The sequence below is a fragment of the Scylla paramamosain genome, chromosome 42 (assembly GCF_035594125.1).
Source record: "Scylla paramamosain isolate STU-SP2022 chromosome 42, ASM3559412v1, whole genome shotgun sequence".
Lineage (NCBI taxonomy): Eukaryota > Metazoa > Arthropoda > Malacostraca > Decapoda > Portunidae > Scylla > Scylla paramamosain.
The window spans coordinates 2542501-2568191 of record NC_087192.1 but is presented as its reverse complement, the minus strand read 5'-3'; the positions used below and the strand labels follow the sequence as shown (position 1 = coordinate 2568191).

General features: G+C 41.5%; 2 protein-coding genes across 5 annotated transcripts in view; both read left to right on the top strand.

Annotated features, from left to right (window-relative positions):
- LOC135093304 (AT-rich interactive domain-containing protein 1A-like) overlaps positions 1 to 15218 on the top strand; it is a 73958-nt gene extending 58740 nt beyond the window's left edge. The window contains exons 4-12 of one of the 4 annotated variants that reach the window (XM_063992443.1): positions 5953 to 6081; positions 7019 to 7132; positions 8676 to 8748; positions 9879 to 10084; positions 10689 to 10984; positions 11554 to 11736; positions 12354 to 12474; positions 12952 to 13170; positions 14202 to 15218. In XM_063992443.1, coding sequence (XP_063848513.1) covers positions 5953 to 6081; positions 7019 to 7132; positions 8676 to 8748; positions 9879 to 10084; positions 10689 to 10984; positions 11554 to 11736; positions 12354 to 12474; positions 12952 to 13170; positions 14202 to 14341 — 1481 coding nt within the window. In that variant the 3' untranslated portion in view covers positions 14342 to 15218. Of the gene's footprint in view, positions 1 to 5952; positions 6082 to 7018; positions 7133 to 8672; positions 8749 to 9878; positions 10085 to 10688; positions 10985 to 11553; positions 11737 to 12353; positions 12475 to 12951; positions 13171 to 14201 lie in introns of all 4 variants that reach the window. The other 3 variants (XM_063992445.1, XM_063992444.1, XM_063992442.1) reach the window with 3 other exon arrangements.
- A 9211-nt stretch (positions 15219 to 24429) lies between these two features.
- Positions 24430 to 25691, top strand: part of LOC135093193 (putative nuclease HARBI1) — a 7642-nt gene continuing 6380 nt past the window's right edge. The window contains exons 1-2 of the mRNA XM_063992168.1: positions 24430 to 24628; positions 25054 to 25371. Coding sequence (XP_063848238.1) covers positions 24430 to 24628; positions 25054 to 25371 — 517 coding nt within the window. The remainder of the gene's footprint in view (positions 24629 to 25053; positions 25372 to 25691) is intronic.

The following is a 25691-nucleotide window of genomic DNA, read 5'->3' as shown; positions in this document are numbered from 1 at the left end:
GAGAGAGAGAGAGAGAGAGAGAGAGAGAGAGAGAGAGAGAGAGAGAGAGAGAGAGAGATGAATGAACTTGTGAACTTTGTAACAGAAAGATTTACCACAGATATTTTTCTTCTTCTTCTTCTTCTTCTTCTTCTTCTTCTTCTTCTTCTTCTTCTTCTTCATTTCAAGTGGAAGAAATCTGTCCACGGAAAGAAGGAAAGAAAAAAAAAAATCAAACTCTACCTTATTACTTCTTCTCCCCCCCAAAAAAAGATGAACAATTAAAGACAAGAAACCAAAATAAACACCAAAATACACAAATTCTCAATTAACAAACCCAACACTTTTTATACTTATTCTTCCTTTACATTTCCTTGCGTTTTGTATAGAGGCACCGGAGAAAGAGAGAGAGAGAGAGGGGGAGGAAGAGAGAGGAGCGGTGGGATGCTAAGAATTAAGATACGTAACACCAGCGCTTCACCAGTATCATGAGAGAGTTTATATGGGAATGACACGCTGCTTCTGACGTGACTCCTGCAGCTGGCGGTGACGGAGGAGTGATGGGGGGGGGAGGAGGGAAGAGGGGAGGTGTTACAGGAGTCTGACATCTGAGAAATCTTACCTGCGTCTGGCCAGAAAGTGAAAGCGAGGAGGAGAAAAATGATGAAGGGGAAAGAAGAAAGTTAGGAAGAGGAAAGTTGGGGAGAAGGAAACTTAAGAAAGAGGGAAGTTAGGAAAGAGGAAATTTAGGAGTAGCACTTTAATTTATTTTTTGATGTAAGAGGAAGAAAAAGAAGAAAAAAAAAACACAGACACTCACATCAAAATAGGCCTACTAATAAAGGCCTACTTAAAAAAAGAGAAGAGAAAAAAAAACAAGTGAAGAAAGAAAGAAAGAGAAAAAGAAAGAAAGGAAGAAAGAAAGAAGAGTTGCAATCATGAGAAAAGCTTACCACGAGAGGTTACTTACGCTAATAAGAGGTTCGTTATTGAAAAGTGACAGAGAAGTGAAAACAAAATTATGAATGCTGGGAGTTGCAGTGACGAAAACAGGAAAGAATAACTGAAGGAAGACTTCTACGAAAGCCTACTACGAAAGGAGGCAAGAGGGTCATGGTTAAAAAGTGAAAGAGAACAAGAAAAAAAAATGAGTTTAGGAGAAAAGAAGAGAGTTAGGAAACATTTGCAGCGACGAGACTTGAGAGTATAAATGAAGGAAGGTTGTTACAAGAGGTTATAGTTTAGACGCACAAGAGGTTCATAGTTAACAGTGAAAGCGAAAAATAATGAAATAATGAAGGAGGGAAGGAAAGGAATAGAATTATCAAAGTATATATGAAGGAAAAGTGTTACAATAGCTTATAATATATTAGAGAAGACAGTTAACAAAAGGTAGATAGTTTAAAAGTGAAAGCCAAAGGTAATGAAATAATGACACAGGGAAGGAAGGAAATACAATTATTATAGCATTGGCGATGGAAAACTATGGAAGAATGTTACAAGAGCTTACATTATATTTGAAGAGACAATTGGCGAGACGTGCATGGTTGAAAAAGTGAAAGCAAAGGTAATGAAAGTAATGATGGGAGGAAAGGAAAAAAATACGATTAGAATACAGGTAAGAGGAAAAAAATAGTTAAAAGGGCTTATATTGTTTGAGGAGAGAAATGACACGAGATACATAAGACAAATAAATAAATAAACCAAAGATCGTGAAATAATGAGGGAAGGAAGGAACGAAGGAAGGAAGGAAGGAAGGAAGGAAGGAAGGAGGGAGGGAAATGCAGCTATCATAGTACAGGTGATGGAAAGAAAGGAACAGTGTTGCAAAATCTTACATCAAGTTCTGAGGAAGTAGATTGAAAAACAAAGCGTACTTAAAAAAAATAAATAAATAAATAAATATTAAAAAATAAAAGGGGAAAAAAAAGTGAAAGGGAATAGAAGAGAAATTACAAGGGTTAATGAAGGGGAAACTGAATGTTGAGGTGCCAGTTGGGAAGAAATCCATGGTAAGAAGAGAAGACAAAAGAGAAGGGAAATAATGAATGGAGGAAGAAAAAAATAAATAAATGCAATGAAGGAATGCTAAAGTTGAAGAGAAGGAAGTTTATTTATTATCAAAACATTTAGTACAATCACACACACACACACACACACACACACACACATACATACAGTCGAACAAGATATAAAACAACAAAAAAAAAGTAAAGAAAAATCAAATAAGAAAAGAAAGATCATCCAAGGTCGAATTTAAAAGGAAGAGAAGTTGTAATGCAAAAAACTAATAAAAAAAATGAATAAATAAAAAGATATAAAAAAAGTAAAAATGTGAGGCCGTGTTTTTTTTTTTCTTTGATTTCGCTTCATTAATATAAATGTGTGTGTGTGTGTGTGTGTGTGTGTGTGTGTGTTGCGGTCTACGCCAGGTGTGTTGTTACAGAAGAGAAATGTTACTGGGGATGTGACTGTTGTTGTTGTTGTTGTTGTTGTTGTTGGTAATGGTGGTGGTGGTGGTGGAGGTGGTTTTGTTATTGTCGTTCATGTTGTACTAATGTTGTATTGTTGTTGAGTATATTTCTTCATTTATTTGCATCATCATCATCACCATCATCATCATCATCATCATCATCATCATCATGTTCTTGTTCTTCTGTTCTTGTTTTTTTTATCTTTTTGTTCTTCCTCATCTTCTTGTTTTTGTTCTTGTTCGTTTTATATTCTTGTTCTTCCTCATCTCCTTTTTCCTTGTTCTTCCTGTTCTTGTTTTTGTTCTTGTTCTTTCATCTTTTTGTTCTTCTTTTTCTTAATCTTCCTCATCTTCTTGTTTTTCTTCTTGTTCTTGTTTTTTTTATCGTCTTATTCTTCCTCATTTCCTTTTTTCTCGTCCATCCCGTTACTATTCTTGCTCTTGTTCTTGTTCTTCACCACCACCACCACCACCACCACCCTCTTCTCTCATTCCCCACAATGACACCCTCTCCACCTCAGAGTCTCACCCAAAAGAAGAACACAAGGTCAACGTAACGGGGGAAGGGAGGGGAGGAGAAGGAGAAGGAGGAGGAGGAGGAGAGGACGAAAAGACTGTATCACTTCTGGCGACCTCAAGTACTGCGGCGTCTTCCTGTAAGGTGAAACAAAAGGTGATAACAAGGGTGAAATAAGAGACTGTGTTTGGTTTAAATTGGCCAGCTCCTTACTGCTCTGATGAATGAGTGAATGGAAGAGGTACCTGTGGGGATGACAATGGCTATAGAAGGGAGGTAGTCAGTGGGAGGTAATGAGTATATGAAGGGAGACTTATACCAGGTAACAGAGCAGGGTGAGATGTACTCCGGTGTAAATAAACAGATTAAGAGATGTAGTACTGGACTGGAGGAAGAGATACAGAGAAATAGTACGAGTTGTTGGTAGAATTAATGGGGTGAGTAATGGGTAGGTAAAGGGATTTATATCAAGGTGAAATAGGAGGGTAGGGTGCGTTCAGGTGTAGATAGATAGAAAGTTAAGGTCTGAAGTGTAGAATTGGAAGGGGAAATAGAGAAGCTGTGAGAGTTTATGTTAGTAGAATTGATAAGTGTGGTAGTCAGTGGGTAGAAGGGGTTTATATCAAGGTAAAACAAAACGGTTAGGTGTATTCTGGTATAGGTAAACAGATGATTTAGATGTGAAGTGTAGAATTTTGAAGGGAACGGAGATAGAGACACTGTAAAAGATGTTAAAATTATTGGTGAGTGAGATAATCAGTCACCGGTAGAGAAAAATGATGTGTATTCCAGTGTAGATGAACAGAGAAAGGAGGTAAGGGACGTACTGTAAGGGGAGACAGAGACACTATAAGAGATGTTACAAAATATTGATGTGTGAGGAAAGGTGTGTGGTGTAGCGCTGTGAAGGGAAGGGAAATAAACAGACTGTGTGATGCTTGAAAGATTGGATGAATAGGGAGGGATTGGATGGGTGTGTAGAGAGACAAGGGAAGGGAAAAAAAAATAAATAAAAACTGAGAGGATTGTTAAAAGATTTGACGAGTGAGAAAGTAGAGAAACTATGAAAAAAGAATAGAGAAAAAAAACTGTTGTAAATTCTGAAAAACAAATGTGGTGAAAAGACACGTACTGAGGAGGATAGAAAATAGAGAAAGTATTTAAATGAAATGTCAGCAAAAAAATTACTGGTATGAGAGGAAAAGTGTTTGAAAGAAAAGAAAGCAGAGAAATTGTCCAAGGAAGTATGTCAGCTGTATGATGAAGGGAGAGAAGTGAGATAGCTCTTTACTGTTTCCTGTTGAGACATTATTAAAGAAAGCAAAACTCAGAAAGACATCGGAAGAAAAACGAACGCACATATTTTTTTTAAAAGGATAGAAGTGACGTCATCCCTTCGTGTTTCCTGCTCAGACACTCGAAGGAAAACAAAGCACAGTAATCTAAAAAAAAAAAAGAAGAAAAAAAAAGAAGAAAATGTTACTTAGTAGGTGAAGAAAAGCAACTAGAAAAAAATGGAATTGAGAGAGAGCTTTCCATATGATAAAAAGAAAAAAAACTGAGATAACCCCTTTGTGTTTCCTACTGAGACAGTCCAAGGAAAGAAAAGGCGGGAAAACTATAAAAAAAAGTGTGAGGAAAGGAGACATGAGAGAGAGAGAGAGAGAGAGAGAGAGAGAGAGAGAGAGAGAGAGAGAGAGAGAGAGAGAGAGAGAGAGAGAGAAAAGAAGGAAACTTAAACACTGATAAAAATAAATAAATAAATAAACAAAAACCAAAAAATGAGCTCATCCGTTTGTATTTCCTACTGAAACTTTCTATGCTTCGTTTTTTTTTTTTTTTTTCTTCCTTCATGCAAACTCGTTAGAAGATTTCCGAGAACGAAAGCTTTCATACCTGCTCTCGTCTCTGTGTTGAAGGAAACATACCATTGTACCTTACCTGACCATCTCTCCTGCCCTACTTGTACAATACCTTACCTGGCTGTCCCACTTCTTACCTGTATTGTGTTACCTGTCTGTCACGTGTCCTGTAGCTCATCTGTCTTTCTCACCTGTCACTTGTATTGTACCTTACCTGTCTGTCTCACCTGCACTGTTCCTTACCTGGCTGTCTAAGTTACCTGTCTACCTTTTCCGTCTTACCTTTAATTAATAAGATCATCGCTGACAGAACAGGAACACAAAGGAAGAACAATCATCAGCAGACTTGTTGGTCCTAACGAGGCTGTGGCATCTGATAAATTAAAACTACGTAGAGAAAGAGAGGTACTTATAGGATAGTAAAGGTGAAGATCACTCCCCATCTACTGTATTATTGTATTAAGTAATTAAGTGTTTTGCATTGTGTTGCGTGTGTTGCATTAGGAGTGAATGCTTGTGGTTAAGGTGTGGTTTTATTAACGTGTGTGTGTGTGTGTGTGTGTGTGTGTGTGTGTGTGTGTGTGTGTGTGGTCAAACTACTTGGTGAAATTAATTTCAAATTTATCGTTAATCAAGTTCTTGTTTTGTTTTTATTTTTTTCGTTTTTTGTTTTTCTTTTGTTTTGTTTTTTGCTTCAGTTGACGAAGACTCGAATGACCACTATAACAGTAGAAGAGAGAGAGAGAGAGAGAGAGAGAGAGAGAGAGAGAGAGAGAGAGAGAGAGAGAGAGAGAGAGAGAGAGAGAGAAACACTTGCATTACTACTTCATGGTCCTTCTCTTCTCCCCCCCCCCTCTGCACACAGCCAGGTCGTTTATATAACATTATCCCCCAGAGAAAGAGACAAAGATAAATACCACCACCACCACCACCACCATCCCTACCACTATTACCACTACCAACATCACCACCCCACATATAATTATTAGTGTTTCTTTAGATTCTTCCACTCTTCTTCCTGACTCCTTATCTCCCTCTCTTCCTCTCTTGAAAGACGTTCTACCACTACCACCATCACCACCACCACCAGCACCTCAACTCTCTCTCTCTCTTCCCCTCAGCCCGGAAGTGTACTCGATTCCAGTTCGAGTGCCACAGCGGAGAATGCATTGCCATCTACAACGCGTGTGACGGCATCCCGCAGTGCAGTGACAGCAGTGACGAGGACCCCAAGTTGGGCTGCCCCGCTGGTGAGTGCCGCCACGCCATGCCCCGAGGGTGTGTGTGTGTGTTGACCTCATTACTGATGCTGTGGTGCTGTGGGTTGTGTTAAATGTGTACTGAGTGTGTTCACCTGTTGTTGTTACTATTGATATTACTACATCTTTATTTTCTCTATCTATGTGTGGTGCTTAATGCTGTAGTAGTAGTAATAATAGTTGAATATATCTTGCATGCTATTACTATTACTCTTACTAGAATTGCTACTACTACTACTACTACTACTACTACTACTACTACTACTATTACTACTACTACCACTACAACCTAATCTAACCTTCCCCATTTTTTGTTTTGACTCCTAAAAGGGTTCAATTAAAGTTACTGTGGGTTTTCAAGGGTGTTTTCGTTATTCTGGTGATGATGTAACGGGGAACCTGCTGCAACACTGAGAAAAAGAGATTAAAGGAAATGTGGGTAATAATTTATGTGGCCTTTGTAAATAGTTATGACAGGAACCCACGGCAATTAAGAATACAATCAGTGAGTTATACAATACTGTAGTAGTAGGGAAAGATTGATATTAGTTTATATTTTGCGTTGCGTTATGTCCTTTTTTTTATTTATATAGTTCTGGCTAAGACCAACAAAAAATGTCAAAATTAAGAAAAAAAAAAAAAAAAAAAGAAAGAAAAACCTCCCTACTGGTGTGTTGTACTGCTGCATGCATTGTGTTGTGAGTTTTAAAAGTCTCTTCTACTCCCTCGCGTTCTCGTGTCCTCGTGTCCTGTCCTCGGGGTCTCTGCTAGGCTCTCTACTGATATTGTGTGTATAAGTCTTCTCTAGTCCCTCGCGGTCCCATGTCCTCGTGTGTTCGTATCCTTGTGTCCTCGTGCCTATATTGTGTGGTTAAGTCAAGCCCCTTACATCCTCGTGTCTCATGGCCACCTTGTGTTCCCGTGCCAGTTTCCACTGAGGCCGCCTCCGTTAGTCGGCGTCTCGGGGATGGCATGGATGGCAACGGCCCCGCCCAACCTGGACCTTGGGACAACTCCGTGCCGGCCAGAGAAATTAACCCAGGTGAGGACGGGGTGTGTGGGAGGCAGGTATGGATGTGTGGGGCGGGAGGGGCGAGCAGTGTAGGGGTGAAGGGGAGATGTAACGGAGAAAAGTTAAGAAATAGGGAACGAAGAGATGAATGGAAGGAGGAGAGAAATGAAAGAGGGAAGGAGGGAAGAAATGGAAGAGGGGAGGAGGAAGATAAGAGATGGAAGGAATGGAATGTTTGGGAAATAATAACAGAGGGAAAGAAGGAAGAAGGAAAGAAATGATAAAAGAAAAAGAGGAGATGGAGGGAAGGGGAGGGAATGTGGGAAATTGGGAATGAAAAGATGGAGAGAAGGAGAGAAGGTATAGAGAGGAGAAATGATAAAATGGCTTGGGGAAAAAGGAGAGGAGAAGGAGGGAGAAAAGGAAGAGGAAGGAGGAAGATAAGAGATGGAGGAAAGTAGAGAGAATATGTGAAATAAGGAATTAATTGATAAATGAAAGGAGGGGAGAAGGGAGATTAGAGAAGGAGGAAATGGAAGAGAAGATGAGAAACAGGTAAGAAAGGGATAGAGGGAAGGAGAAAAAGGAGGAAAGAATGCAGAGAGAAAGGACGGAGAGAAGAAAAATAGAGAAAATATGGAGGGAAAGAGGGAGAGGAGAGATGGAAGGAGATCAGGAGAGAGAAACATGATAAACGACAGGGAAGAAAGAGAACAGGAAAGGATGAAGAGAAGGATCGAAGGAGGGAAAGAAGAGAGGAGATGAAGCGAAGAGTGGTAGGAAAAAAAAAAAAAAAACAGAAGAAGAGAGGAGGAAGGAAAAGGAAAGGGCGGAGGCGGGAAATAAGGAAAGACAGGTTTTTTTATGTAAGAGGGGCACTGGCCAAGGGTTACAAAGAAGAAGAAGAAGAAGAAGAAGAAGGAAAAAGAAAAACACAGAAGATGCCAGTTGCTGTAGACGAGTGGCACCTTCAGAGAATGAAAAGGTGTAGTAATCTTGACACAGGTGTACTGGAGGTGAGGGTTACCAGTCCAAACGGTGACTTCCTCCCCACCGCTGATTACCTAACCCACTGATAACTAGACAATGCCACACTTGTTATCCCACTTAACCATAGAGACTTTAGTGAGCAAGGTATGGCGACAAGAAAGGGTAACCTAAACAGAATTCTTAAGGTCAGTGATCAGGATAGGACAAGAAATAACTAAACGGGTTGAAGCTTGGCGAAGATTAATTAAAAAAAACGAGATTAAAGTGGAAGGTAGAGTAAATAGAGGTGGATGAATGGAATAGACTCGGTAATCAGGTCGTTATTGGTGAGATAGTTAAAAAAAATAAATAAATAAAAGATTAGATGAGCTTATGGGCGAGAATGACACGTTGGTGGAAAAAGTAGGCATGCTTTATACTGAGACTGCCACTTGTAGGTCTGTCTGACGGCTTCTTGCAGCTTCCCTTACACCTTTACGTAATGTTCCTATGAGCAATGATAAAACACTGAGTCGTTCGATCGTTTCTTTCGTTGTCACCTGTGCCTTACTTCCTCTCCCTCTCTCCGTCTCCCCGGCAGCAGTGTATGACGGCAGAATCTTCCGGAACCGGCCTACCATACTTGAGAACTACGGATCCTACCAGCAGAACGGAGGGTAATGTATTGCTAGTAGTCATACGAATAGTATTGCGTGTTAGTGTTCATTGGCAGCCATGTTTATTGGTGACTCTGTTTATTGGTAGCCCTGTTTGTTAGTAGCCTTGTTTGTTGGTAGTCCTGTTTATTGGTAGTCCTGTTTATTGGTAGTCCTGTTTGTTGGTAGCCCTGTTTGTTGGTAGCCCTGTCCATTAGTGGCCCTTTTTATTGGTAGCCCTGCTTATTGGTAACCCTTTTTATTGGTAGCCGTGTTTATTGGTAGCCCTGTTTATTGGTATTCCTGTTTATTGGTAGTCCTGTTTATTGGTAGTTCTGTTTGTTGGTAGCCCTGTTTATTGGTAGCCCTGTCCATTAGTGGCCCTTTTTATTGGTAGCCCTGCTTATTGGTAGCCCTTTTTATTGGTAGCCCTGTTTATTGGTAGCCCTGTTTGCATCTGCTAGTTGAAATGTTTTTTTTTTATATAAACTTTAATCTGGTAGAACTTTTTGTTGAATACTTTATATATATGAGTTATAATGCTACTATTTTTATTATCGTCATTTTAGTATGTGAATTAAGATTGCTTGTTTATTTATTTATTTGTTTCTTTCGGTTTGTTGATAATCTGCTGATATATCCTTGCAATGTGTTTATTTTTATTTATTTATTTATTTATTTTTTTTGAATTGTGCGCCAACATGTCTGTGCAATATATATTTTCTGATGTCACTTAGTTGGTAATATAACAGCATGACTACCTCTGCCATGAACCTGCATCTTTAATCTCGTTTAGTTGGCAGTTCACATGCATATCTTTACCGTGAAGCTGTTTTTGACCTGGTGTAGCGAGGGGTAGTGCCTGACGCGCTTAGCCTAGGACGCCTTGCCCCTTTTGAGTTATGGCAAGACCAGGAAATGAAGGTTGTGCTGTGGCGACACACACACACACACACACACACACAGTCATATCAAAACCTTTCAGAATCAAACATACCTCTGTGTTACCCAATCCATGCAATCTAACACTGACACTCCAATACACAAAATACAGCCAGCACACACACACACACACACACACACACACACACACACACACAACCATTACGTGTTTGTTTTTCAGCGCTGAGTGTCGTTTTCTTCTTCCTCAGTGCCTCCATTTCCCTTCCTCACTCATCTCAACCGACCCACCCCTCTCCTCCTCGTGACAGCGGCGGCGGCGGTAACGCGGGCAGTGGCGGCGGCAGCAGGGCCCTGGAGGACGGGGGAACGGGGTACGGGGGCAGGGGACGGGCGATGCCTTCTTACTACGACACGAAGACCCGCCCCGCGTGGTCTGCCTCCCCCTACAACACAGGTGAGGTTTGTGGGTTACGAGATTCATTAGCGATTCCTCTACACCTGCGGGACTGTTTGCATATATTAAGGCGTCGCTGTCTGTGTGTGTATGTGTGTGTGTGTGTGTGTGTGTGTGTGTGTAAGGCTTCGTGGTGCTGCCTACTGTAGGAGGTGAGTTAGCTTCTTAAAGGTTTTGGTTGTGACTCGTGTGTTTGTGTGTGTGTTGGTGTGGCCGCTGTGTTGAAGTGCTAAGGTCAGGGTGCATGGATAAGGTTAGCCAGGTGAGTGTGATTTTGAAAGACTAGGTGTGACTCATTAGGTTTTGTTTAGTCTTCCTATTTCTGTGGTCAATACAAGAATGAAATAAAGAATATAATCATTGTTTGTGGTGTTTGTGTTGCTGTACTGGAGTGTAAGTGTCAGCCCCCCAGGGACGGAATGGCTAGAAGTGATGTGTGACTGTGAAAAGATTGTGTGTGTGTGTGTGTGTGTGTGTGTGTGTGAAGATGGCGTAACAGTGCCCTATGCTAAATACCAATCTACGTCTCTCTCTCTCTCTCTCTCTCTCTCTCTCTCTCTCTCTCTCTCTCTCTCTCTCTCTCTCTCTCTCTCTCTCGACACAGCTGAGGGCGGCGTGCGGGGGAACGGTGGAGGAGGAGGCGGTGGCGGCGGCGGCAGTGGCGGGGCTGACTACCTGGGGAACCCCGAAGTGCGCCCTCCTTTCCGCTACCCTGACTACGGCCCTGCTCCCCGCTACCCGCCCCAGCCCCGCCTTCCCCAGCAGCCTCCCCAGCTCCAGCAACAGTACCTGACCGCCGCCCATCAGCCCCAGCAGCAGCCGCCCCCCCAGCTGCCTCAGCCCCAGCAGCAGCACCAGCAGCAGCACCAGCAGCAGGTCCCGCCCCAGCTCAACAGCAATGTAAGGAGGGGGAGAAGGGAGGGCCTAGGGGTGTTGGAGAAAGGGAAGGGGGAGGTAGGAAGTAGGAGAGGGGTAGGGGGAGTGGGAGAAGGCACAGAGAGAGAGAGAGAGAGAGAGAGAGAGAGAGAGAGAGAGAGAGAGAGAGAGAGAGAGAGAGAGAGAGAGAGAGAGAGAGAGAGAGAGAGAGAGAGAGATTTGCGAACCAATTTCTTTTATCTGTTCTCTGTCAATCTTAAACCCTTTACTTTTATGTAATCCTGACTATTAACCCTTTTTGCCCTTGTTGCACACACTCATCCACTCATCCACCTCTCAGACGGTGTGGATTCAAGACACCTGCTTTTCCCACTAATTAATCCACCCATCCACTCATCCTAATCACTAATCCATTATCAAGCCACTCCATTTGCCCTTGTAACACCCACCCATCCACTCATCCACCCATCCGCTCATTCACCTCTCGATCAGTGTGGATTTAAGACTCCCCGCTTTTACTCTAATTACCCACTCATCCACACCCACTTCCCCACTCACCCACTCACTCACTCATCCACTGATCTACCTCTCAGCCGGTGTGGATGGACCGCTTAAGTGGATACGGCACCCAGGGACAGCCGGACCTCCACCAGCAGATGCAGGAGCTCCACCACCGCCACTCGCAGCTCCAGCCGCAGCCACAGGAGTACCCCCCACAGCGACCTGACGCGCCCCCGCAGGACATGAGCGGGATAGGGGGCGGCCAGAACACGGAGGTGAGGCGGGTAGGGAAAGGGGAGAGGGAGGGGTGAAGAGGTGGGAATGATGGGGGGGTGAAAGGAGTGAGAGAAATGGAAGTACTGATATGTGGCATGAGAAGGGGAATGGGGAGAGAGAGAGAGAGGGAGAGAGAAAGGGAGAGAGAGGAGAGGGGGTTGAAAGAAGTGATGGAGGGGGGAGAAAGGGTAAGGGGAACGTGGAAAGTGATGGGGAAGGAGAGGTGAAGGAAATGGGAGGGAGATGGGAGGGATGTGGGGGCGATGGAAGGAGTGGAGGAGTGATGAGGTGGAGGTGTAGGTGGTGAGGATTGGAGAATTGGGGAGAGGGAGTGGTGTTGTGAGGAGGAGGAGGAGGATGAGGAGGAGGAGGTGATGCTGGTGGTGATAAGGTGATGAGAGAGAGAGAGAGAGAGAGAGAGAGAGAGAGAGAGAGAGAGAGAGAGAGAGAGAGAGAGAGAGAGAGAGAGAGAATATCATCTATCATGGTTCACTGACAGAATCTTTCCAAACAGAACAGGTAACAACTCTATTAACACAATCACAATAAAACAATAAGAAAAAACAAAATACAGTAAACACGCAATTAAAACTCCTAACACACTCACGCCTTCCAGATGGCCATGGGGGGCGGGGGCAGCGGCAGGGCGTCATCTGGGGGCGCCTCAGTACCCAGGGGTTCCTCGGCGTCTTCCCCTCTCCCCCCGTCGCCGGCGCCTCCCTCCACGGCTCCCACAGGTAAGCAAGGCGGCCAGGTGAGACTAATTAGGAGGCAGGTGACGTGAGGTGTGGTACTTATAATGATGATGATGATGATAATGATAACAATAATAACTACTACTACTACTAATAATAATAATAATAATAATAATAATAATAATAATAATCAGTGCGCATTAGAATTATCAAGGGAAACCAAGCCGAGAACATATATTGTGAAAGAAAATAAAGAAAACGAAAAAAAAAACACATGGAAAAGAAAGGTTTCGTTTTTATTCATGCTATAAATAATTTTCTTCCTTTAATTATTTATTTATTTTTTTTTTTATTTCGAGCAAGTCTTTTCTATATACCTGCCTATGACAGTATTCATCACTGCACACACACACACACACACACACACACACTCTAACACCCTTCTTACTTCCCCCAGTGCTTCCCTTTAAGAAGACCACAACACTAACCTAACCTAACTAACATCCTCCATTTCTTCAGCGGGGCCCGGCAGGAACAGCACGGCCAACACGAGCAGCAGCGGCGACAGCAAGGCGGGCGGCGCGGCGAGCAACACCCCCGTGGCGGCCTTGCACGAGCCGGTGAAGTCGGTCGCCCACGCCTCCCACGCCCGCCTGGAGGTGAACCTGGAGGAGCTGCAGATGGGCGCCAGGGAGCAGGACGCGCAGGCTTCTGGGGCTGTGCTGGCTCTTGCGATGGGTGAGTAATGGGTAATGGGTCAGTGATGGGTGAGTGTTGGGTGATGATGGGTGGGTGATGAGGGCAGGCAATTGGTGACAGCTGTGGATGAGCGTGTGAGTGAAGTGTGGTGGGTGAATGTGGTGTGGGAGGGTAAGGGTGATGGGTGTGTCGTGATGGGTTAGTGTGAGATGGACAAGGAATGGCTGGGTGATGGTTAAATGTAATGGGTTAATTAAGGTTGATGTGCGTGTGATAGGTGGGTGAAGGATGAGTGTTGTGGTGGTGGATGAGTGTGGAAAGGGTAGTGATGGGTGAGTGATGAGTGTAGTGAATGGGTGTGTGGTGGTGAGTGTGGTGGTGAGGTGGTGAGTTTGTGGTGGTGGTGAGTGTGGTGGTGAGTGGGTGTGAAAAAGTTAGTGTGTGGAAACAGAATGAGGAAGGGAGATAAAAAAAGTCTTCCTCATTCTCTCTCTCTCTCTCTCTCTCTCTCTCTCTCTCTCTCTCTCTCTCTCTCTCTCTCTCTCCTCTCTCTCTCTCTCTCTCTCTTCCTTACGTATATGGCTTCTGTAGGGGATTAGAAGAGGGTGAGATAAGATGAAGTGAGAGATAAAAAAGGAGGACGAGAGAGAGAGAGAGAGAGAGAGAGAGAGAGAGAGAGAGTTTCAGACACTCGTTATATCCTGTCTTTTCTTTAATTAATCATGTTCTATCACTCCTTTGCTTGAAACTGTGAACTATTTTAACACATATTCTTCCATTAACACAGCCCACTCACACTGACTACTCTGCATCTCTGCTCTTTTGAACCTGCAAACTTGATGTCTCCCCTGCTCAAGACCTTCTAACTTACTTTCATCCCTATACTATCCACGTCCCTAATGCAAGAGCCAGCCTGTATCTTTACTCTTTCACCCTTTTTTAAAACTCCGGAACTCTTGAGAGGGGCAGAAAGAAGAATAACCCTTTTACTTTGGATAAAAACACAGTGACTCGTGACAAATACCCTAAATACCTTTCCGTATTCCTGACGAAGTGTGTGTCGCCTGCAGGAGTGTGCATCACGGCCCTGCTGGTGGTGCTGGTGGGCTGCCGTCTGCGGGGAGTCAAGAGACGGCTGAGGCGACACAGGGGTCCTCGCTCCCCCTATGCTCATGACGCGGACTACCTGGTGAACGGGATGTACCTGTAGGGGCGCGTGAAGGAGGCGGTGAAGGAGGAGGTGGTGGTGAAGGATGAGGAGATGGTGAAGGAAGAGGTGAAGGAGGAGGATGAGGAGAAGGTGGTGATGGTGAAGGTGGTGTTGAAGGAGACGGAATGTTAAACGAAAAGAGAGGCTTGTGAAGTGATAGTGTGTGTGTGTGTGTGTGTGTGTGTGTGTGTGGGTGTGTGGGTGGGTGCGTGTGTCAGTTCAATATCGTTTTTCATTGATCATAACGAAAGAAAACGTGTTGAGTCGAGTCCCTGTGTGTGTGTGTGTGTGTGTGTGTGTGTGTGTGTGTGTGTGTGTGTGTGTGTGTGAGAGAGAGAGAGAGAGAGAGAGAGAGAGAGAGAGAGAGAGAGGGGTCAGTGTATGTGTTCGATGGGTGACTTAACTATACCTGTCTTGGCGTTGAAAACTATACATATACAGAGAGAAAAAATATTCACAGCAACATAATAATACCTTAGAGGACTGTGTGTGTGTGTGTGTGTGTATGTGTGTGTGTGTGTGTGTGAGTGTGTGTCATGGCCGTCACTTCACGCACGTACGCGCCAATACGTGCATGACGAAATATATGTACATCAAGTTAAAAGAAAGAAAAAACAAAAAATTGTGAAGGCGTGAAGAGATTGTTGTGTCTTTGAACATTCGCTTGTTCCAATATTTATGCAAACAGACACACAGGAAAGGGAAGGCTTATGCGTGAAGTGTTATTGTGGCTTTCAGAAATAAATATATATATAAAGCTGTGAACACATGTATAGATAAACAAAGAAAACACGTGGCCGGGCTGGTAAACAACTCTATATCATTCATGGCAGCTTTAAAAATATTAACATGGTCATTTTATCTTGTTTTCACGAAGTAAGAAGAAAAAAAAAACAAGAAGAAAACGTAATTGTCTTGACTGGAATTACTTCACATTATCTAGTCATGTTGTAGTCTATGCCTTGTTTATGCGTACGTTATTTTGTGTGTTCTTTTTTTTTCAGAGAATGCAAATGTATATATACACAAACAGCCTTGATGAGGACCAAGAGGTCTGATGCTGCTGTTTGTTCCTCCTTTGTGTTCCTTTGTGTACCTCCTTCAATATGCAGTACAGTACAGTACCCACTTCGTAGTCGTCACCTTCCTCGCTGCGCGCCGTCTGTGCTTGGTGTGTGCTCCGTTTCGTTCACTCGGTGTTTCGTGTTGAGAGTGAATCTGAATCGTCTTTGTTGGCAGAGGCTCCTCCACCTCGTTTTCTTTCATGTTAGAAACTTTTCTTTTCACGTTTTTTTTTTTTTTCTTTCATCTCATATTTTTTTTTATTATTACATATGATTAAATTTTCTGCCTTTATGTAAACTTTTTTATTTATTTTTTTGGCTCCGCGTTGAAAATTTTTTTCTTCCATTTTATATATATATATATATATATATATATATATATATATATATATATATATATATATATATATATATATATATATATATATATATACTTTTTTCTTTTAATAAATTTTTCTTATCCACGCTTTTCTTCTCTTCCCGCCCCTTTTTTTTTTTTTTTACGTTTTTACCATCCACTTCTTTCACACCCTCCGTGCCTCGTCCATCCGATGCAGCTTTCCTTTCTTTCTTCCTTTCTTTCTTTCCTCGCTCGTTACACATGTAGCCACACTTCAATATGAGTGCGTTGAACAGAACCAATATCAAGAGTGTCTCAGAGATGGACGCGACCACAACCCATCCCTCCCTTGCTAATATTAATAAAAAAAAACAATAAAACTAACAGTGTGATGATGATGTTATGATGTTCTCAACGTAACCTTGTCCGTGTTCCAGCAGAGATCACCCCTATAAAAAAAAAAAATCCGTATAGACTAAGCAGATATACATGTGGAATCCTGTAATGTATATGTGATCCTTTCATTTCCCTTTATGGATGGGAGTAACAGCACATTTTTTTTAAGACGTTGCACTTCGACCATCGTCCACGTGAAGCAGACAGACGTGCAGGCCGCGTCGTGCACTTTAGATCAGTCATCCATAAAAACACGTGCCCTCAAGCAGGTTTTCTATGATAAGACTCCACTGTCCTGTGATGGCGGGAATATAAATGTGATTTTATCCCTCAAATGACATGCAGAGCTTGTGGCTAGATTATCATAGATATCTGTATCTACTAAGTCTCTCCTATCCCGCCTTGTGATAATAAAATAATAAATTCATGACTGAATGAATATAATTAAGGGGTAACGGGCGTATGTAATTTTTAATCTAGCCGCAAGTTTCTTCAGTTTTGCATCTATAGTACGTGTCACACTGTGCATATATGGTATTTAACTCCAGCTTTTAAGAGTCAATATAAATACCCATTCCGTCTTGTGGCTTATTGTTTGTAAAAAAAAAATACTGAAGAAATATGGACCGAAATCTGTTCTAGCCACAGGTTTCTATACCTTATATACCCCTGTATGGTATCTAATTACATCTGTTAAGAGTAAATAGAAATGGTGATTCCGTCTGGTGGCTTAATTGCCTGTAAAAGGAATATAATCATTCCCTGGACGCCGTCAATTTGAAGGGGATACGGGCGGCACGTTACTTATCTCAGTGTTTTGATGGACGTGGGGAAGTGTGGGTGTCGCTGTGCCTCCTGTTGCGTGTTGGTTTAATGGAAATAACGGTGCCACGGATGAAGGTTAGTCGTGTCACTGTTATGTAGTTTGGAGGACTAGTTACTGTGCATATTTAGGACTCAAGGAAGGCGTGTGGGAGGAAAGAGCGCGAAAATGCTTGATTAGTTGACGGTGGAAAAGAAAAAGCGGTGTTGGTTGAGGAAATAAACGAAATCATGTTATTTTTCAGACATTTTGAGAACAGTTGAGTTTTCTTGTCTTCGTGATCGTGGGTGGTGGTGGTGGTGGTGGTGGTATTGTGATTTAGTTAAGGAAATGCAGGGAAAATAGTGTTTTTTTTTCGCTATTATTTATGTTGTTTTGGTGTTATTTCGTGAGATGGGCTTTTTATCTTAGTATTTAGCGTTATTTGGTTTGTTTTGGTATTTCGTGAGTGGATGTTTTCTTAATATTTACCATTGTTTCTGTTATTATGGCATTATCTCGTGGGACAGGTGTTTTTCTTATTACTTAACGTTATTTCTGCTATTTCTGGACAATTTGGGTAAGCCTCCTCGTCCTGACTGTTTCATCCTGACTGACTCGCGCCCCAGCAGAAGCCACGACGCCAGCACACACTCACTGGGTGCTGCGCCGTAGCGTGAAACACCTGCGCCGCAACTCGACTACTTTCACAAGGCTCTAGTAGAAGTGACGCCAGTTTTCAAGGGTGTTTTTACGCTTCTAGTGACGGATTAACAAGATTGCTGCATTATCAAAAGGAGGAACAGTGTTGAGAACCCGGCTAATTATCTGTGTGGGGTTTGAAAATAGTGGTGGTGAGAGGACAGTCTTTCTGAGTAAGGGAAGGCGTGAGGTGAGGCAAAGTTTGGTCTGGTGATCGCTTTAGACCAGAATTAGGATTATCATAGAGACATTAGACACCGTTGAAAACACTCACAGCTTCCTCTACAGCCTGTTCGGTCCAGCTGGGACGCTCACACTTTCAAGAACACAGTCCCCAAAAGAGATCAAGGCTGCATAAAATAAATAGATGGATAATAGATAAAAAAAAAAAGAAAATCATGCATATAGGGTTTTCAAGAGACTTATCCTCCGTTATCTGATTTTAATATTCGGCAGTCTTTTGGTAACTGGCACTTAAATAGGCCTTTTTTTTCCCTCAATTTTGTTGCCCCTGCCCTGTGACCCTCTTGCATAAAAAAAATAAAATAAAATAATAATAATAATAATAATAACAATAATAACTGCAGTCACCTGGACAAAAAAAATTTACGTTTGTACTGTGGAAGCCTACCCGGTAACACTGAGTCGCCTCGTGCATCTACACCTTAGCAATACTTATGACTATTAATGATACACACAGGCAACAATGGCAAATACAGCTAAGTATATTCATTGCTGAGTTTCAAATACGATGATAGACAGTAAAATAATAACAGTGAGTGATATTATTTTTATTTTTTTCCTTTTTAAATCCTTTGGTTGTTATTTGGTACATCTTTCCTTAATGACTAATCACTGAGACATCTTGACTTGTTCTACAGCCACCTCCAGTCTTGAAGCTGGGCAGAAAAATGTAAAATCTATCTCTATCTTTTTAAATCCCCTTCTTCCTTGTAGATGCTTATAAAAAAAATAAATAAAATCATGCATTACATCTAGTGCTGTTAATGGTTTTGTATCGCAGTGGAAGGGTTAAATGCTCTTTATCTTTTCAAGGACCGCAAAAGTTTGGATGTCCTATCGCGACCAAACAGGCTGTAAAGGAAGTTATGAGTGTTTTCTTGATTCTAGTGATAGTTTGACAAGTATTCTGCGTCATCATTAAGCTAAACGTCCACAAAAACCTCTGTGGAAACTTTCTCTGTTGGCTATTTTCTTCAGATCACCATTCTTACAAGTGTGTGTGTGTGAGTGTGTGTGTGTGTGTGTGTGTAGTCCTCAGGTACATACACAAGGACTCGAGATATCTTACAGAAAGCCGAAAATAAATAAAATTCATGCAAAATATGTAAGAGATGAGTGGACAGTGATGTTATTGTTGTTATATTATTATTATTATTACTCTACTATTACCTATCACTACTACTACCTATCACAACAACAACTACTACTACTACTACTACTACTACTACTACTACTACTACTACTACCACGATGTTTACAACCACTCTCACAGCAAAGATCTTCACAAACAACCGCGTACTGGTGTCAGTCACGCAGGAAGTTGACATGCCTTGCAGAACACCAAAGATTAGTCAGATAGATGTACAATGTATAGATTTGAAGGTGTGCGAGAAACTAGAGGCGAGTAGATAGTGATATGTTTATTATTGTTGTTATTATAAGCAAGTATGAAGAGGCGCCTTGTGAATGTGTTACTGTAGTGGTCAGGGAGTCATGTTGTTTAGTTAGCCAGGTGTGATTAGTGCTGAGGAAGGCATTATCTTGTCTGGTGGTGTAACTTCCCTGTTGGCTACACATGGGGCTGTCTGTCTGGGCTGCTTCACCTGTGTTGGGTCGAGTAAAGCCGGCTCATCTGGGAGGCTCGAGTCCGTCTTCTGAAGCTTCATTCCAAAGGCTCTAGTTGAAGTGACACGTGTTTTCAAGGGTGTTTTCAAGGGTGTTTTTACGGTTCTAGTGACGGATTAACAAGATTTCTACATTATTAACAGTAGAAACCCTCTTGACAACATGGCTGATCATCTCTGTGGCCTTTGAAAACAGTCGTGGTGAAAGCAAAGCGTTTCTGGACACGGGCCTCTCAACACGCGCCAGTCTCGTCTGCTGAGATACAAGGCACAATTTTTTTTTTTTTTTTGCAAGGAAAGTCGAGACGTAACAACCTGCATGCCCCCCTATCAACAGTTGTCTCTCCCTGAATCACTAACATCACCGGCAGGATCACCGCGCGCCGCCACTCACGCCCCCAGTCTTGCCACTCTATCATTCCAAGAGACACGGTTCCAGGTGCAGTTTACTCTTGAGATGAGTCTGAATTTCTGACTTTCACTTGATTTATCTGAAGTTGTCATATTGGGCCATCTTGAAGTGTTGTACGGAGGAGAGTTGGGTGTAATTCAGCGTTTTGTTGTGTTGTGTTGAGTTCACTGCATCGCCATCATGCTAGACGAGGGTGTAGCATTGTATTACACCTAACGACCTCTCTGTCTTGTCATATTGGAACATCTTGCAGTGTTACCTTGGAGTGCGTTATGTGTGGCAAAGGGCTGAGTTGAGTTATGTATTGTGTTGCACTCAAGATCTCTCTTCCTTAACCCTTTCACCGCTGGGGAAATAGTTCTTACGACTTAGGCACTTAATTAGCTGTTCCAGTCTCTTAAATAATTATGGGGCCTAGAAAAGAAATTAACTCTCTACTTTTATTTATTTAATTTTTTTATTTATTTATTTATTTTCTGTTCTCTTAGTGGTAAGAAGAAGATCATGGCAGTGGAAGGGTTAAGTTGTCAAGTTGGGCCATCTTGAAGTGTTGCCTGGGCGTGAGTTGTGTTGTGTGTAGTTCAGGGCTGTGTTGAGTTGTGTTGTGTTCACTGCAGCGCTACTCAGGTGTGCCAGGTGAGGGTGTAATGCTGTGCTGCGCTTGTATTCTCCCAAGTCTGTGTGTCACGAAACGTCTTGTCAAACAGATTCACTCTCGGATCTTTTTTTTTTTTTTTTTTTTTAATCAATTCCTTAGCTGGTGGAGTTATCAGCTGTATTTTTTTTTTTTTTTTATGAATTAATTTGATTTCTTTTCCTTACTTTGCCTCCCTCGTACACAAAAAGGCTTAATCTTCACTCCATCCATTTCCAAACTACACGCAGTCACTAGTTATGTATTTGTTTATTTATTTATATTTATTTGTATTTATGATTTTTTATTTATTTATTTATTTATTTATTTATTTTATTTTATTTACTTATTTTTTTTCTTTTTTTAGGGGATTCGTAGAAACAGCGTCACATACAGGGGCTTAATTTTCCTAACCCCTTCACTACCACTGACACTTTCCAAACATCAGGCATCCACTAATTATTTATCTGTTTTATTATTATTACTATTATTTTTTTGGGGGGGGAGGGGAAGAGGCGGAGAAAAGTGCCACATATAGTTTTTTTTCCTTAACACACACAAAAAACAAGGGGCTAAATTTTTAAATCACTCACTACTACTAACACTTCGCAAACACCAAGCCGTCACCAGCTATATATATGTTTATTTATTTACTTATATATATAAAGATTTATTATTTTTTTTTCTGGGAGACGGCATCATGAGAGATCCTTTTATTTATTTATTTTTTCCTAATACACAATAAAAAGGACTTAATTTTTCTAACATACCACTACTGACTCTACCCAAGCATCGAGCAGTCAGCAGGTGCCACTCAGAGTCTGGGGAGGCCACGGTGGTGTCAGGCAGCGGGAGTGAACACAAGCCAGCCAGGAATTGTCCCACGGCAGTCTTGATTCACTGGCCTGATATAATTTTTTTGCTTCCATTCGTGACTTTCCGCGCGAGAGAAAATGTTTGGTAATCCTTCCCCGGCACGTTTTATCTTCATCATTGCTGGAAATGGTGCGACTTCTATGATTCTCTCTCTCTCTCTCTCTCTCTCTCTCTCTCTCTCTCTCTCTCTCTCTCTCTCTCTCTCTCTCTCTCTCTCTGATTAATTATCGTTTTCTTCGTTTTGCGTGTAAAGGAGACTGGCCATGTGTTGAAAAGTATGAAGAAAAAGGCTGCTTAGTCTCCACTCATACGAAGAAAGAAAGAAGCAAAGAAAGAAAGAAAGAAAAACAAGAAAGCAGAAAAGATTGTTTTGGTCTCATAATGTTTTGACTTTCCTTGACAAAAAAAAAAAAAAAAAAATTGCCTTCAGATCTCTCGCAGACTGTGCTGGTAATTAACCCTTTAAGACTTACTGATTGACTTATTATTTATTTATTCATTTATTTACCCATTCATTCACTCGTAAACATGTTAACCCTGCATTGACTGTAAATACTGATAAATTCTTATGAACTTTGCACCAATGTTTTGTTCTGTCCTTCCTCGCAACATTAGAGTAAGAGAAACATGCTGGCGGGGAGGAACGAGGGACGAGGAGAGCCTTGGAGAGCTGTGAGAGAAAAGTAGCTCAGAATCACAGCAAGACAGTCTAGTAATCTTTCTTTTTTTTTTTTTTTTTTGGCGTCATTGCAAGTATCAGGCAGACATCTCACTGACAAGCTTACTGTTATGGCTTCTCTCCAAGTTTATATATCTGGAGGTTTAAAAGGTTAGAGAAGTTTATAAATAGGCATGCACGTGAATGAGTCTCTTTTATACTGGTACAGAGAATGCCACGTGTAATCTTGCTGGACTGTTGCTGCTTCCCTTACTCTTCTTCTATTCTTAACCTTTTTATTGATAGTTTTTACTTAATTATTACCTGTAACTTTATTTTAGGCTATTTTTGTACTGCAGGCTTTTAAATTTTGTGCTACCTGGAAAACACACACAAAAAATCAACCTCTCTCTCTCTCTTTGTTCTATATCCTCCTCTTCCGCGATTCTTAATGCATTTTACCCCCCCTTCTCCGTCCATCCCCCTCCTTCCCTCCCTACCTCCCTCCCTCCCTCACTCCTTTCACTCCTCTACTTTATTTGGCTTCCTCTTGTTCCCTCTTATTAGCCGCACTTCTGCTTCCCTTCTTTTCCCCCATCTTCCCCCTTCTTGCCTTCCTCTCACTAAGTCTCCACCTCTTCATCTCAGTGCTACAGTAACATTAACAATGAGTCCTGCAAGTGGGAACGCCCTAGTCTGAGGCTGCAGAAGATTGAAAAAAAATATATATATATGTGTGTATATCCTTGAATTCCCGATCGGATGGACTGGGAGAGGCTGACATGGACTAAAAGAGGCTGAGATGGACTAGAAGAAGCTGGGATGGACTGGGAGAGGCTGGGATGGACTGGGAGAGGCTGGGATGGACTGAGAGAGGCTGGGATGGGTTGGGAGAGGCTGGGATGGACTGAGAGAGGCTGGGATGGGCTGGGAGAGGCTGGGATGGACTGAGAGAGGCTGGGATGGGGTGGGAGAGGCTGGGATGGGCTGGGAGAGGCTGGGATGGACTGGGAGATGCTGAGGAATATAAAACATACCTACTACTACTACTACTACTACTACTACTACTACTACTACTACTACTACTACTACTACTACTACTACTACTACTACCAACCTTGCAAGCCAGGCACAACTCAGTTTAAATGAGTTTCCCTTCAAATCGGTCCTCCCTCCCCCGTTTTCTTGTCGTTCCTCGAAGCAAACCGCGTAAGTAAGGCCTTGGCACGAGAGCACTTCACCCCCAGCCTGGCACTGGTATGCGCACCTCTGCAGCACTCGCTGATCTCTTGGGGCATCAGAGAAAATTTTAGTTTTAAGGGGATAGTACTCAATTTTTTGCAAGTTTCATTTTTGAGATTTTTGGAGATTTTGGGGGGTTCTGCCGTGAATTTGGGGATGTATAAATGAGTATAATCTACAATGTTTGTTTATTTTGTGTGATGAGGTAAATATCAGCTTAAATTATAAACTTTGGGTGCGTCAGGCTCGGGGAAGCTCTGCTTTGAATTGGGGGATTGTATAAATGAATACTCGTATAATCTGTAATGTTTATTTTGTTTATTTTTTATTTATTTATTTTTATCAAGTTATATTTTAATGTCTTTTTCCCTATACTAATGTGCTTTATTCTTGCCTTAGTGCTTTATTATTGCAAAACGATGCTGGGATAAATAGTTAGAGGGCTTCAAGATGGGTCTGCTACTACTAATACTACTATTACTACTTATAAAGTCTTTTGTTTGCATTATATTAATATAAACCTGTCATTGAATAAATAAATGACATTTGATAAACAATTACACTTTCATTATACACTTATAACCATAACTATAAGCTCTATTCTTTTAAAAGCAGGATATTTATTTATTAATTAATTCATTTGTTTATCTCGTTGTAAACGTAGGAAACAGACAAGATCAAGATCGGCGAGCGGCCACAACATATATATATATATATATATATATATATATATATATATATATATATATATATATATATATATATATATATATATATATAAAGCAAACACATACGTGACCACAATTCAATATCTCAAAAAAAAAAAATAAATAAATAAATAAAAAGCATCATATTCCACCCAGATAAAAAATAGTCAATGCCTTGGAACTGTATTTATATAACAACTTAACCTAATGTAACTTAAGCAAACGTGAAATAGCTTTATTACCAAGTGAAATCAGCATATCGCCCTCCATATTCTCCAAGAATTTTTCAACCTGTCGAATGTTATGTTATGTGGTTTCTTATTGTCTGTCTTTACTCATTATAGATTTAACATGGAGAATGGTCATCAGTGGCTTCAGTTGCGAAATATGCGGAGGATGGAGGAGATGGTTAGAGTGAGGCTGAGAAGAGTGAGGCTAAGAAGAAGAGTCATTCGGGATCGCAGCAATCCATTTGAAGACCTTGCTGAGGAAGAATTCCTCCAACGATTCAGACTGACCAAGGAGTGTGTGCTGAATCTGTTGGAAAACATCAGAGGACAACTTCCCATTGCTGCAGATGCAAGAGGTAGGTACCAGATGTGGAGTACATGTCATTGGTTTCCTGGTGGATGGGATCACTCTTCCAAGTTTGATATCAATGCAGTGGCTGGTACATATAAAATCCATTATTACTGGCAGAAGAGCCTGTCAAATGATATTCATTATTTTGTCAGACCATACTTATCATTTACACACTTTTAACAATATACATTATTTAGTAACACTACATGTAATATAGTAGAATATGCATATTCATTTTTTTTTTTTTTTTTTTTTCATAAAAAATGGATGGTCCAGGATGCTTCTTTTTCTCTTCTGAGATACACCATATATTCAAAGAATGTTTTTTGGTATATGGTTCAATAAAGTGCTATGTTCAGTTTTATCTCAAAGCATAATGAACATAGAGAGACAGCTATATTACATAATTGCCCTTTCATTTCCCATCAGGTTGCCCAATACCACAGCATCTGCAACTCCTTATAACACTGAGATGTACGGCCACTGGTGGACACCAACTTACAATCAATGACTGCTACCAAGTCTCTCAGACAAGTATTAGCAAGTGTCTCAGGACAGTGACACCCATTATTGCTCAGATGGCAAAGGACTACGTGAAGATGCCAACAGGTATGAATGCAATAAGAGTAATGGAAGGGTTTATGGAGATTGCCAGAATGCCAGGAATTGTTGGTGCTATTGACTGCACCCACATTCACATTCTGCGACCAGCTTGTGAGAATCCAGAACTGTACCGCAATAGAAAAGGTATCTTCTCCCTTAACTGTCAAGCTGTATGTGGACCAGATTTAACCTTTTTTTAATATTGTTGCAAGATGGTGGGGTAGTGCCCATGACAGCAACATTTTTAACAACAGTTTGTTATGGCATGAATTTGAGCAAGGCATGCACAAGGGTAAGTTGTTAGGGGACATGGGTTACCCTTGCCATAGTTATCTGTTTACTCCACTAATGAATCCCAGCAACCAAAGTGAAACAGCGTATAATGAGGCACACATTAAAACAAGAAATAAAATAGAATGTGCATTTGGTGTCTTAAAAAGACGCTTTATTTGCTTGGGCAAGCA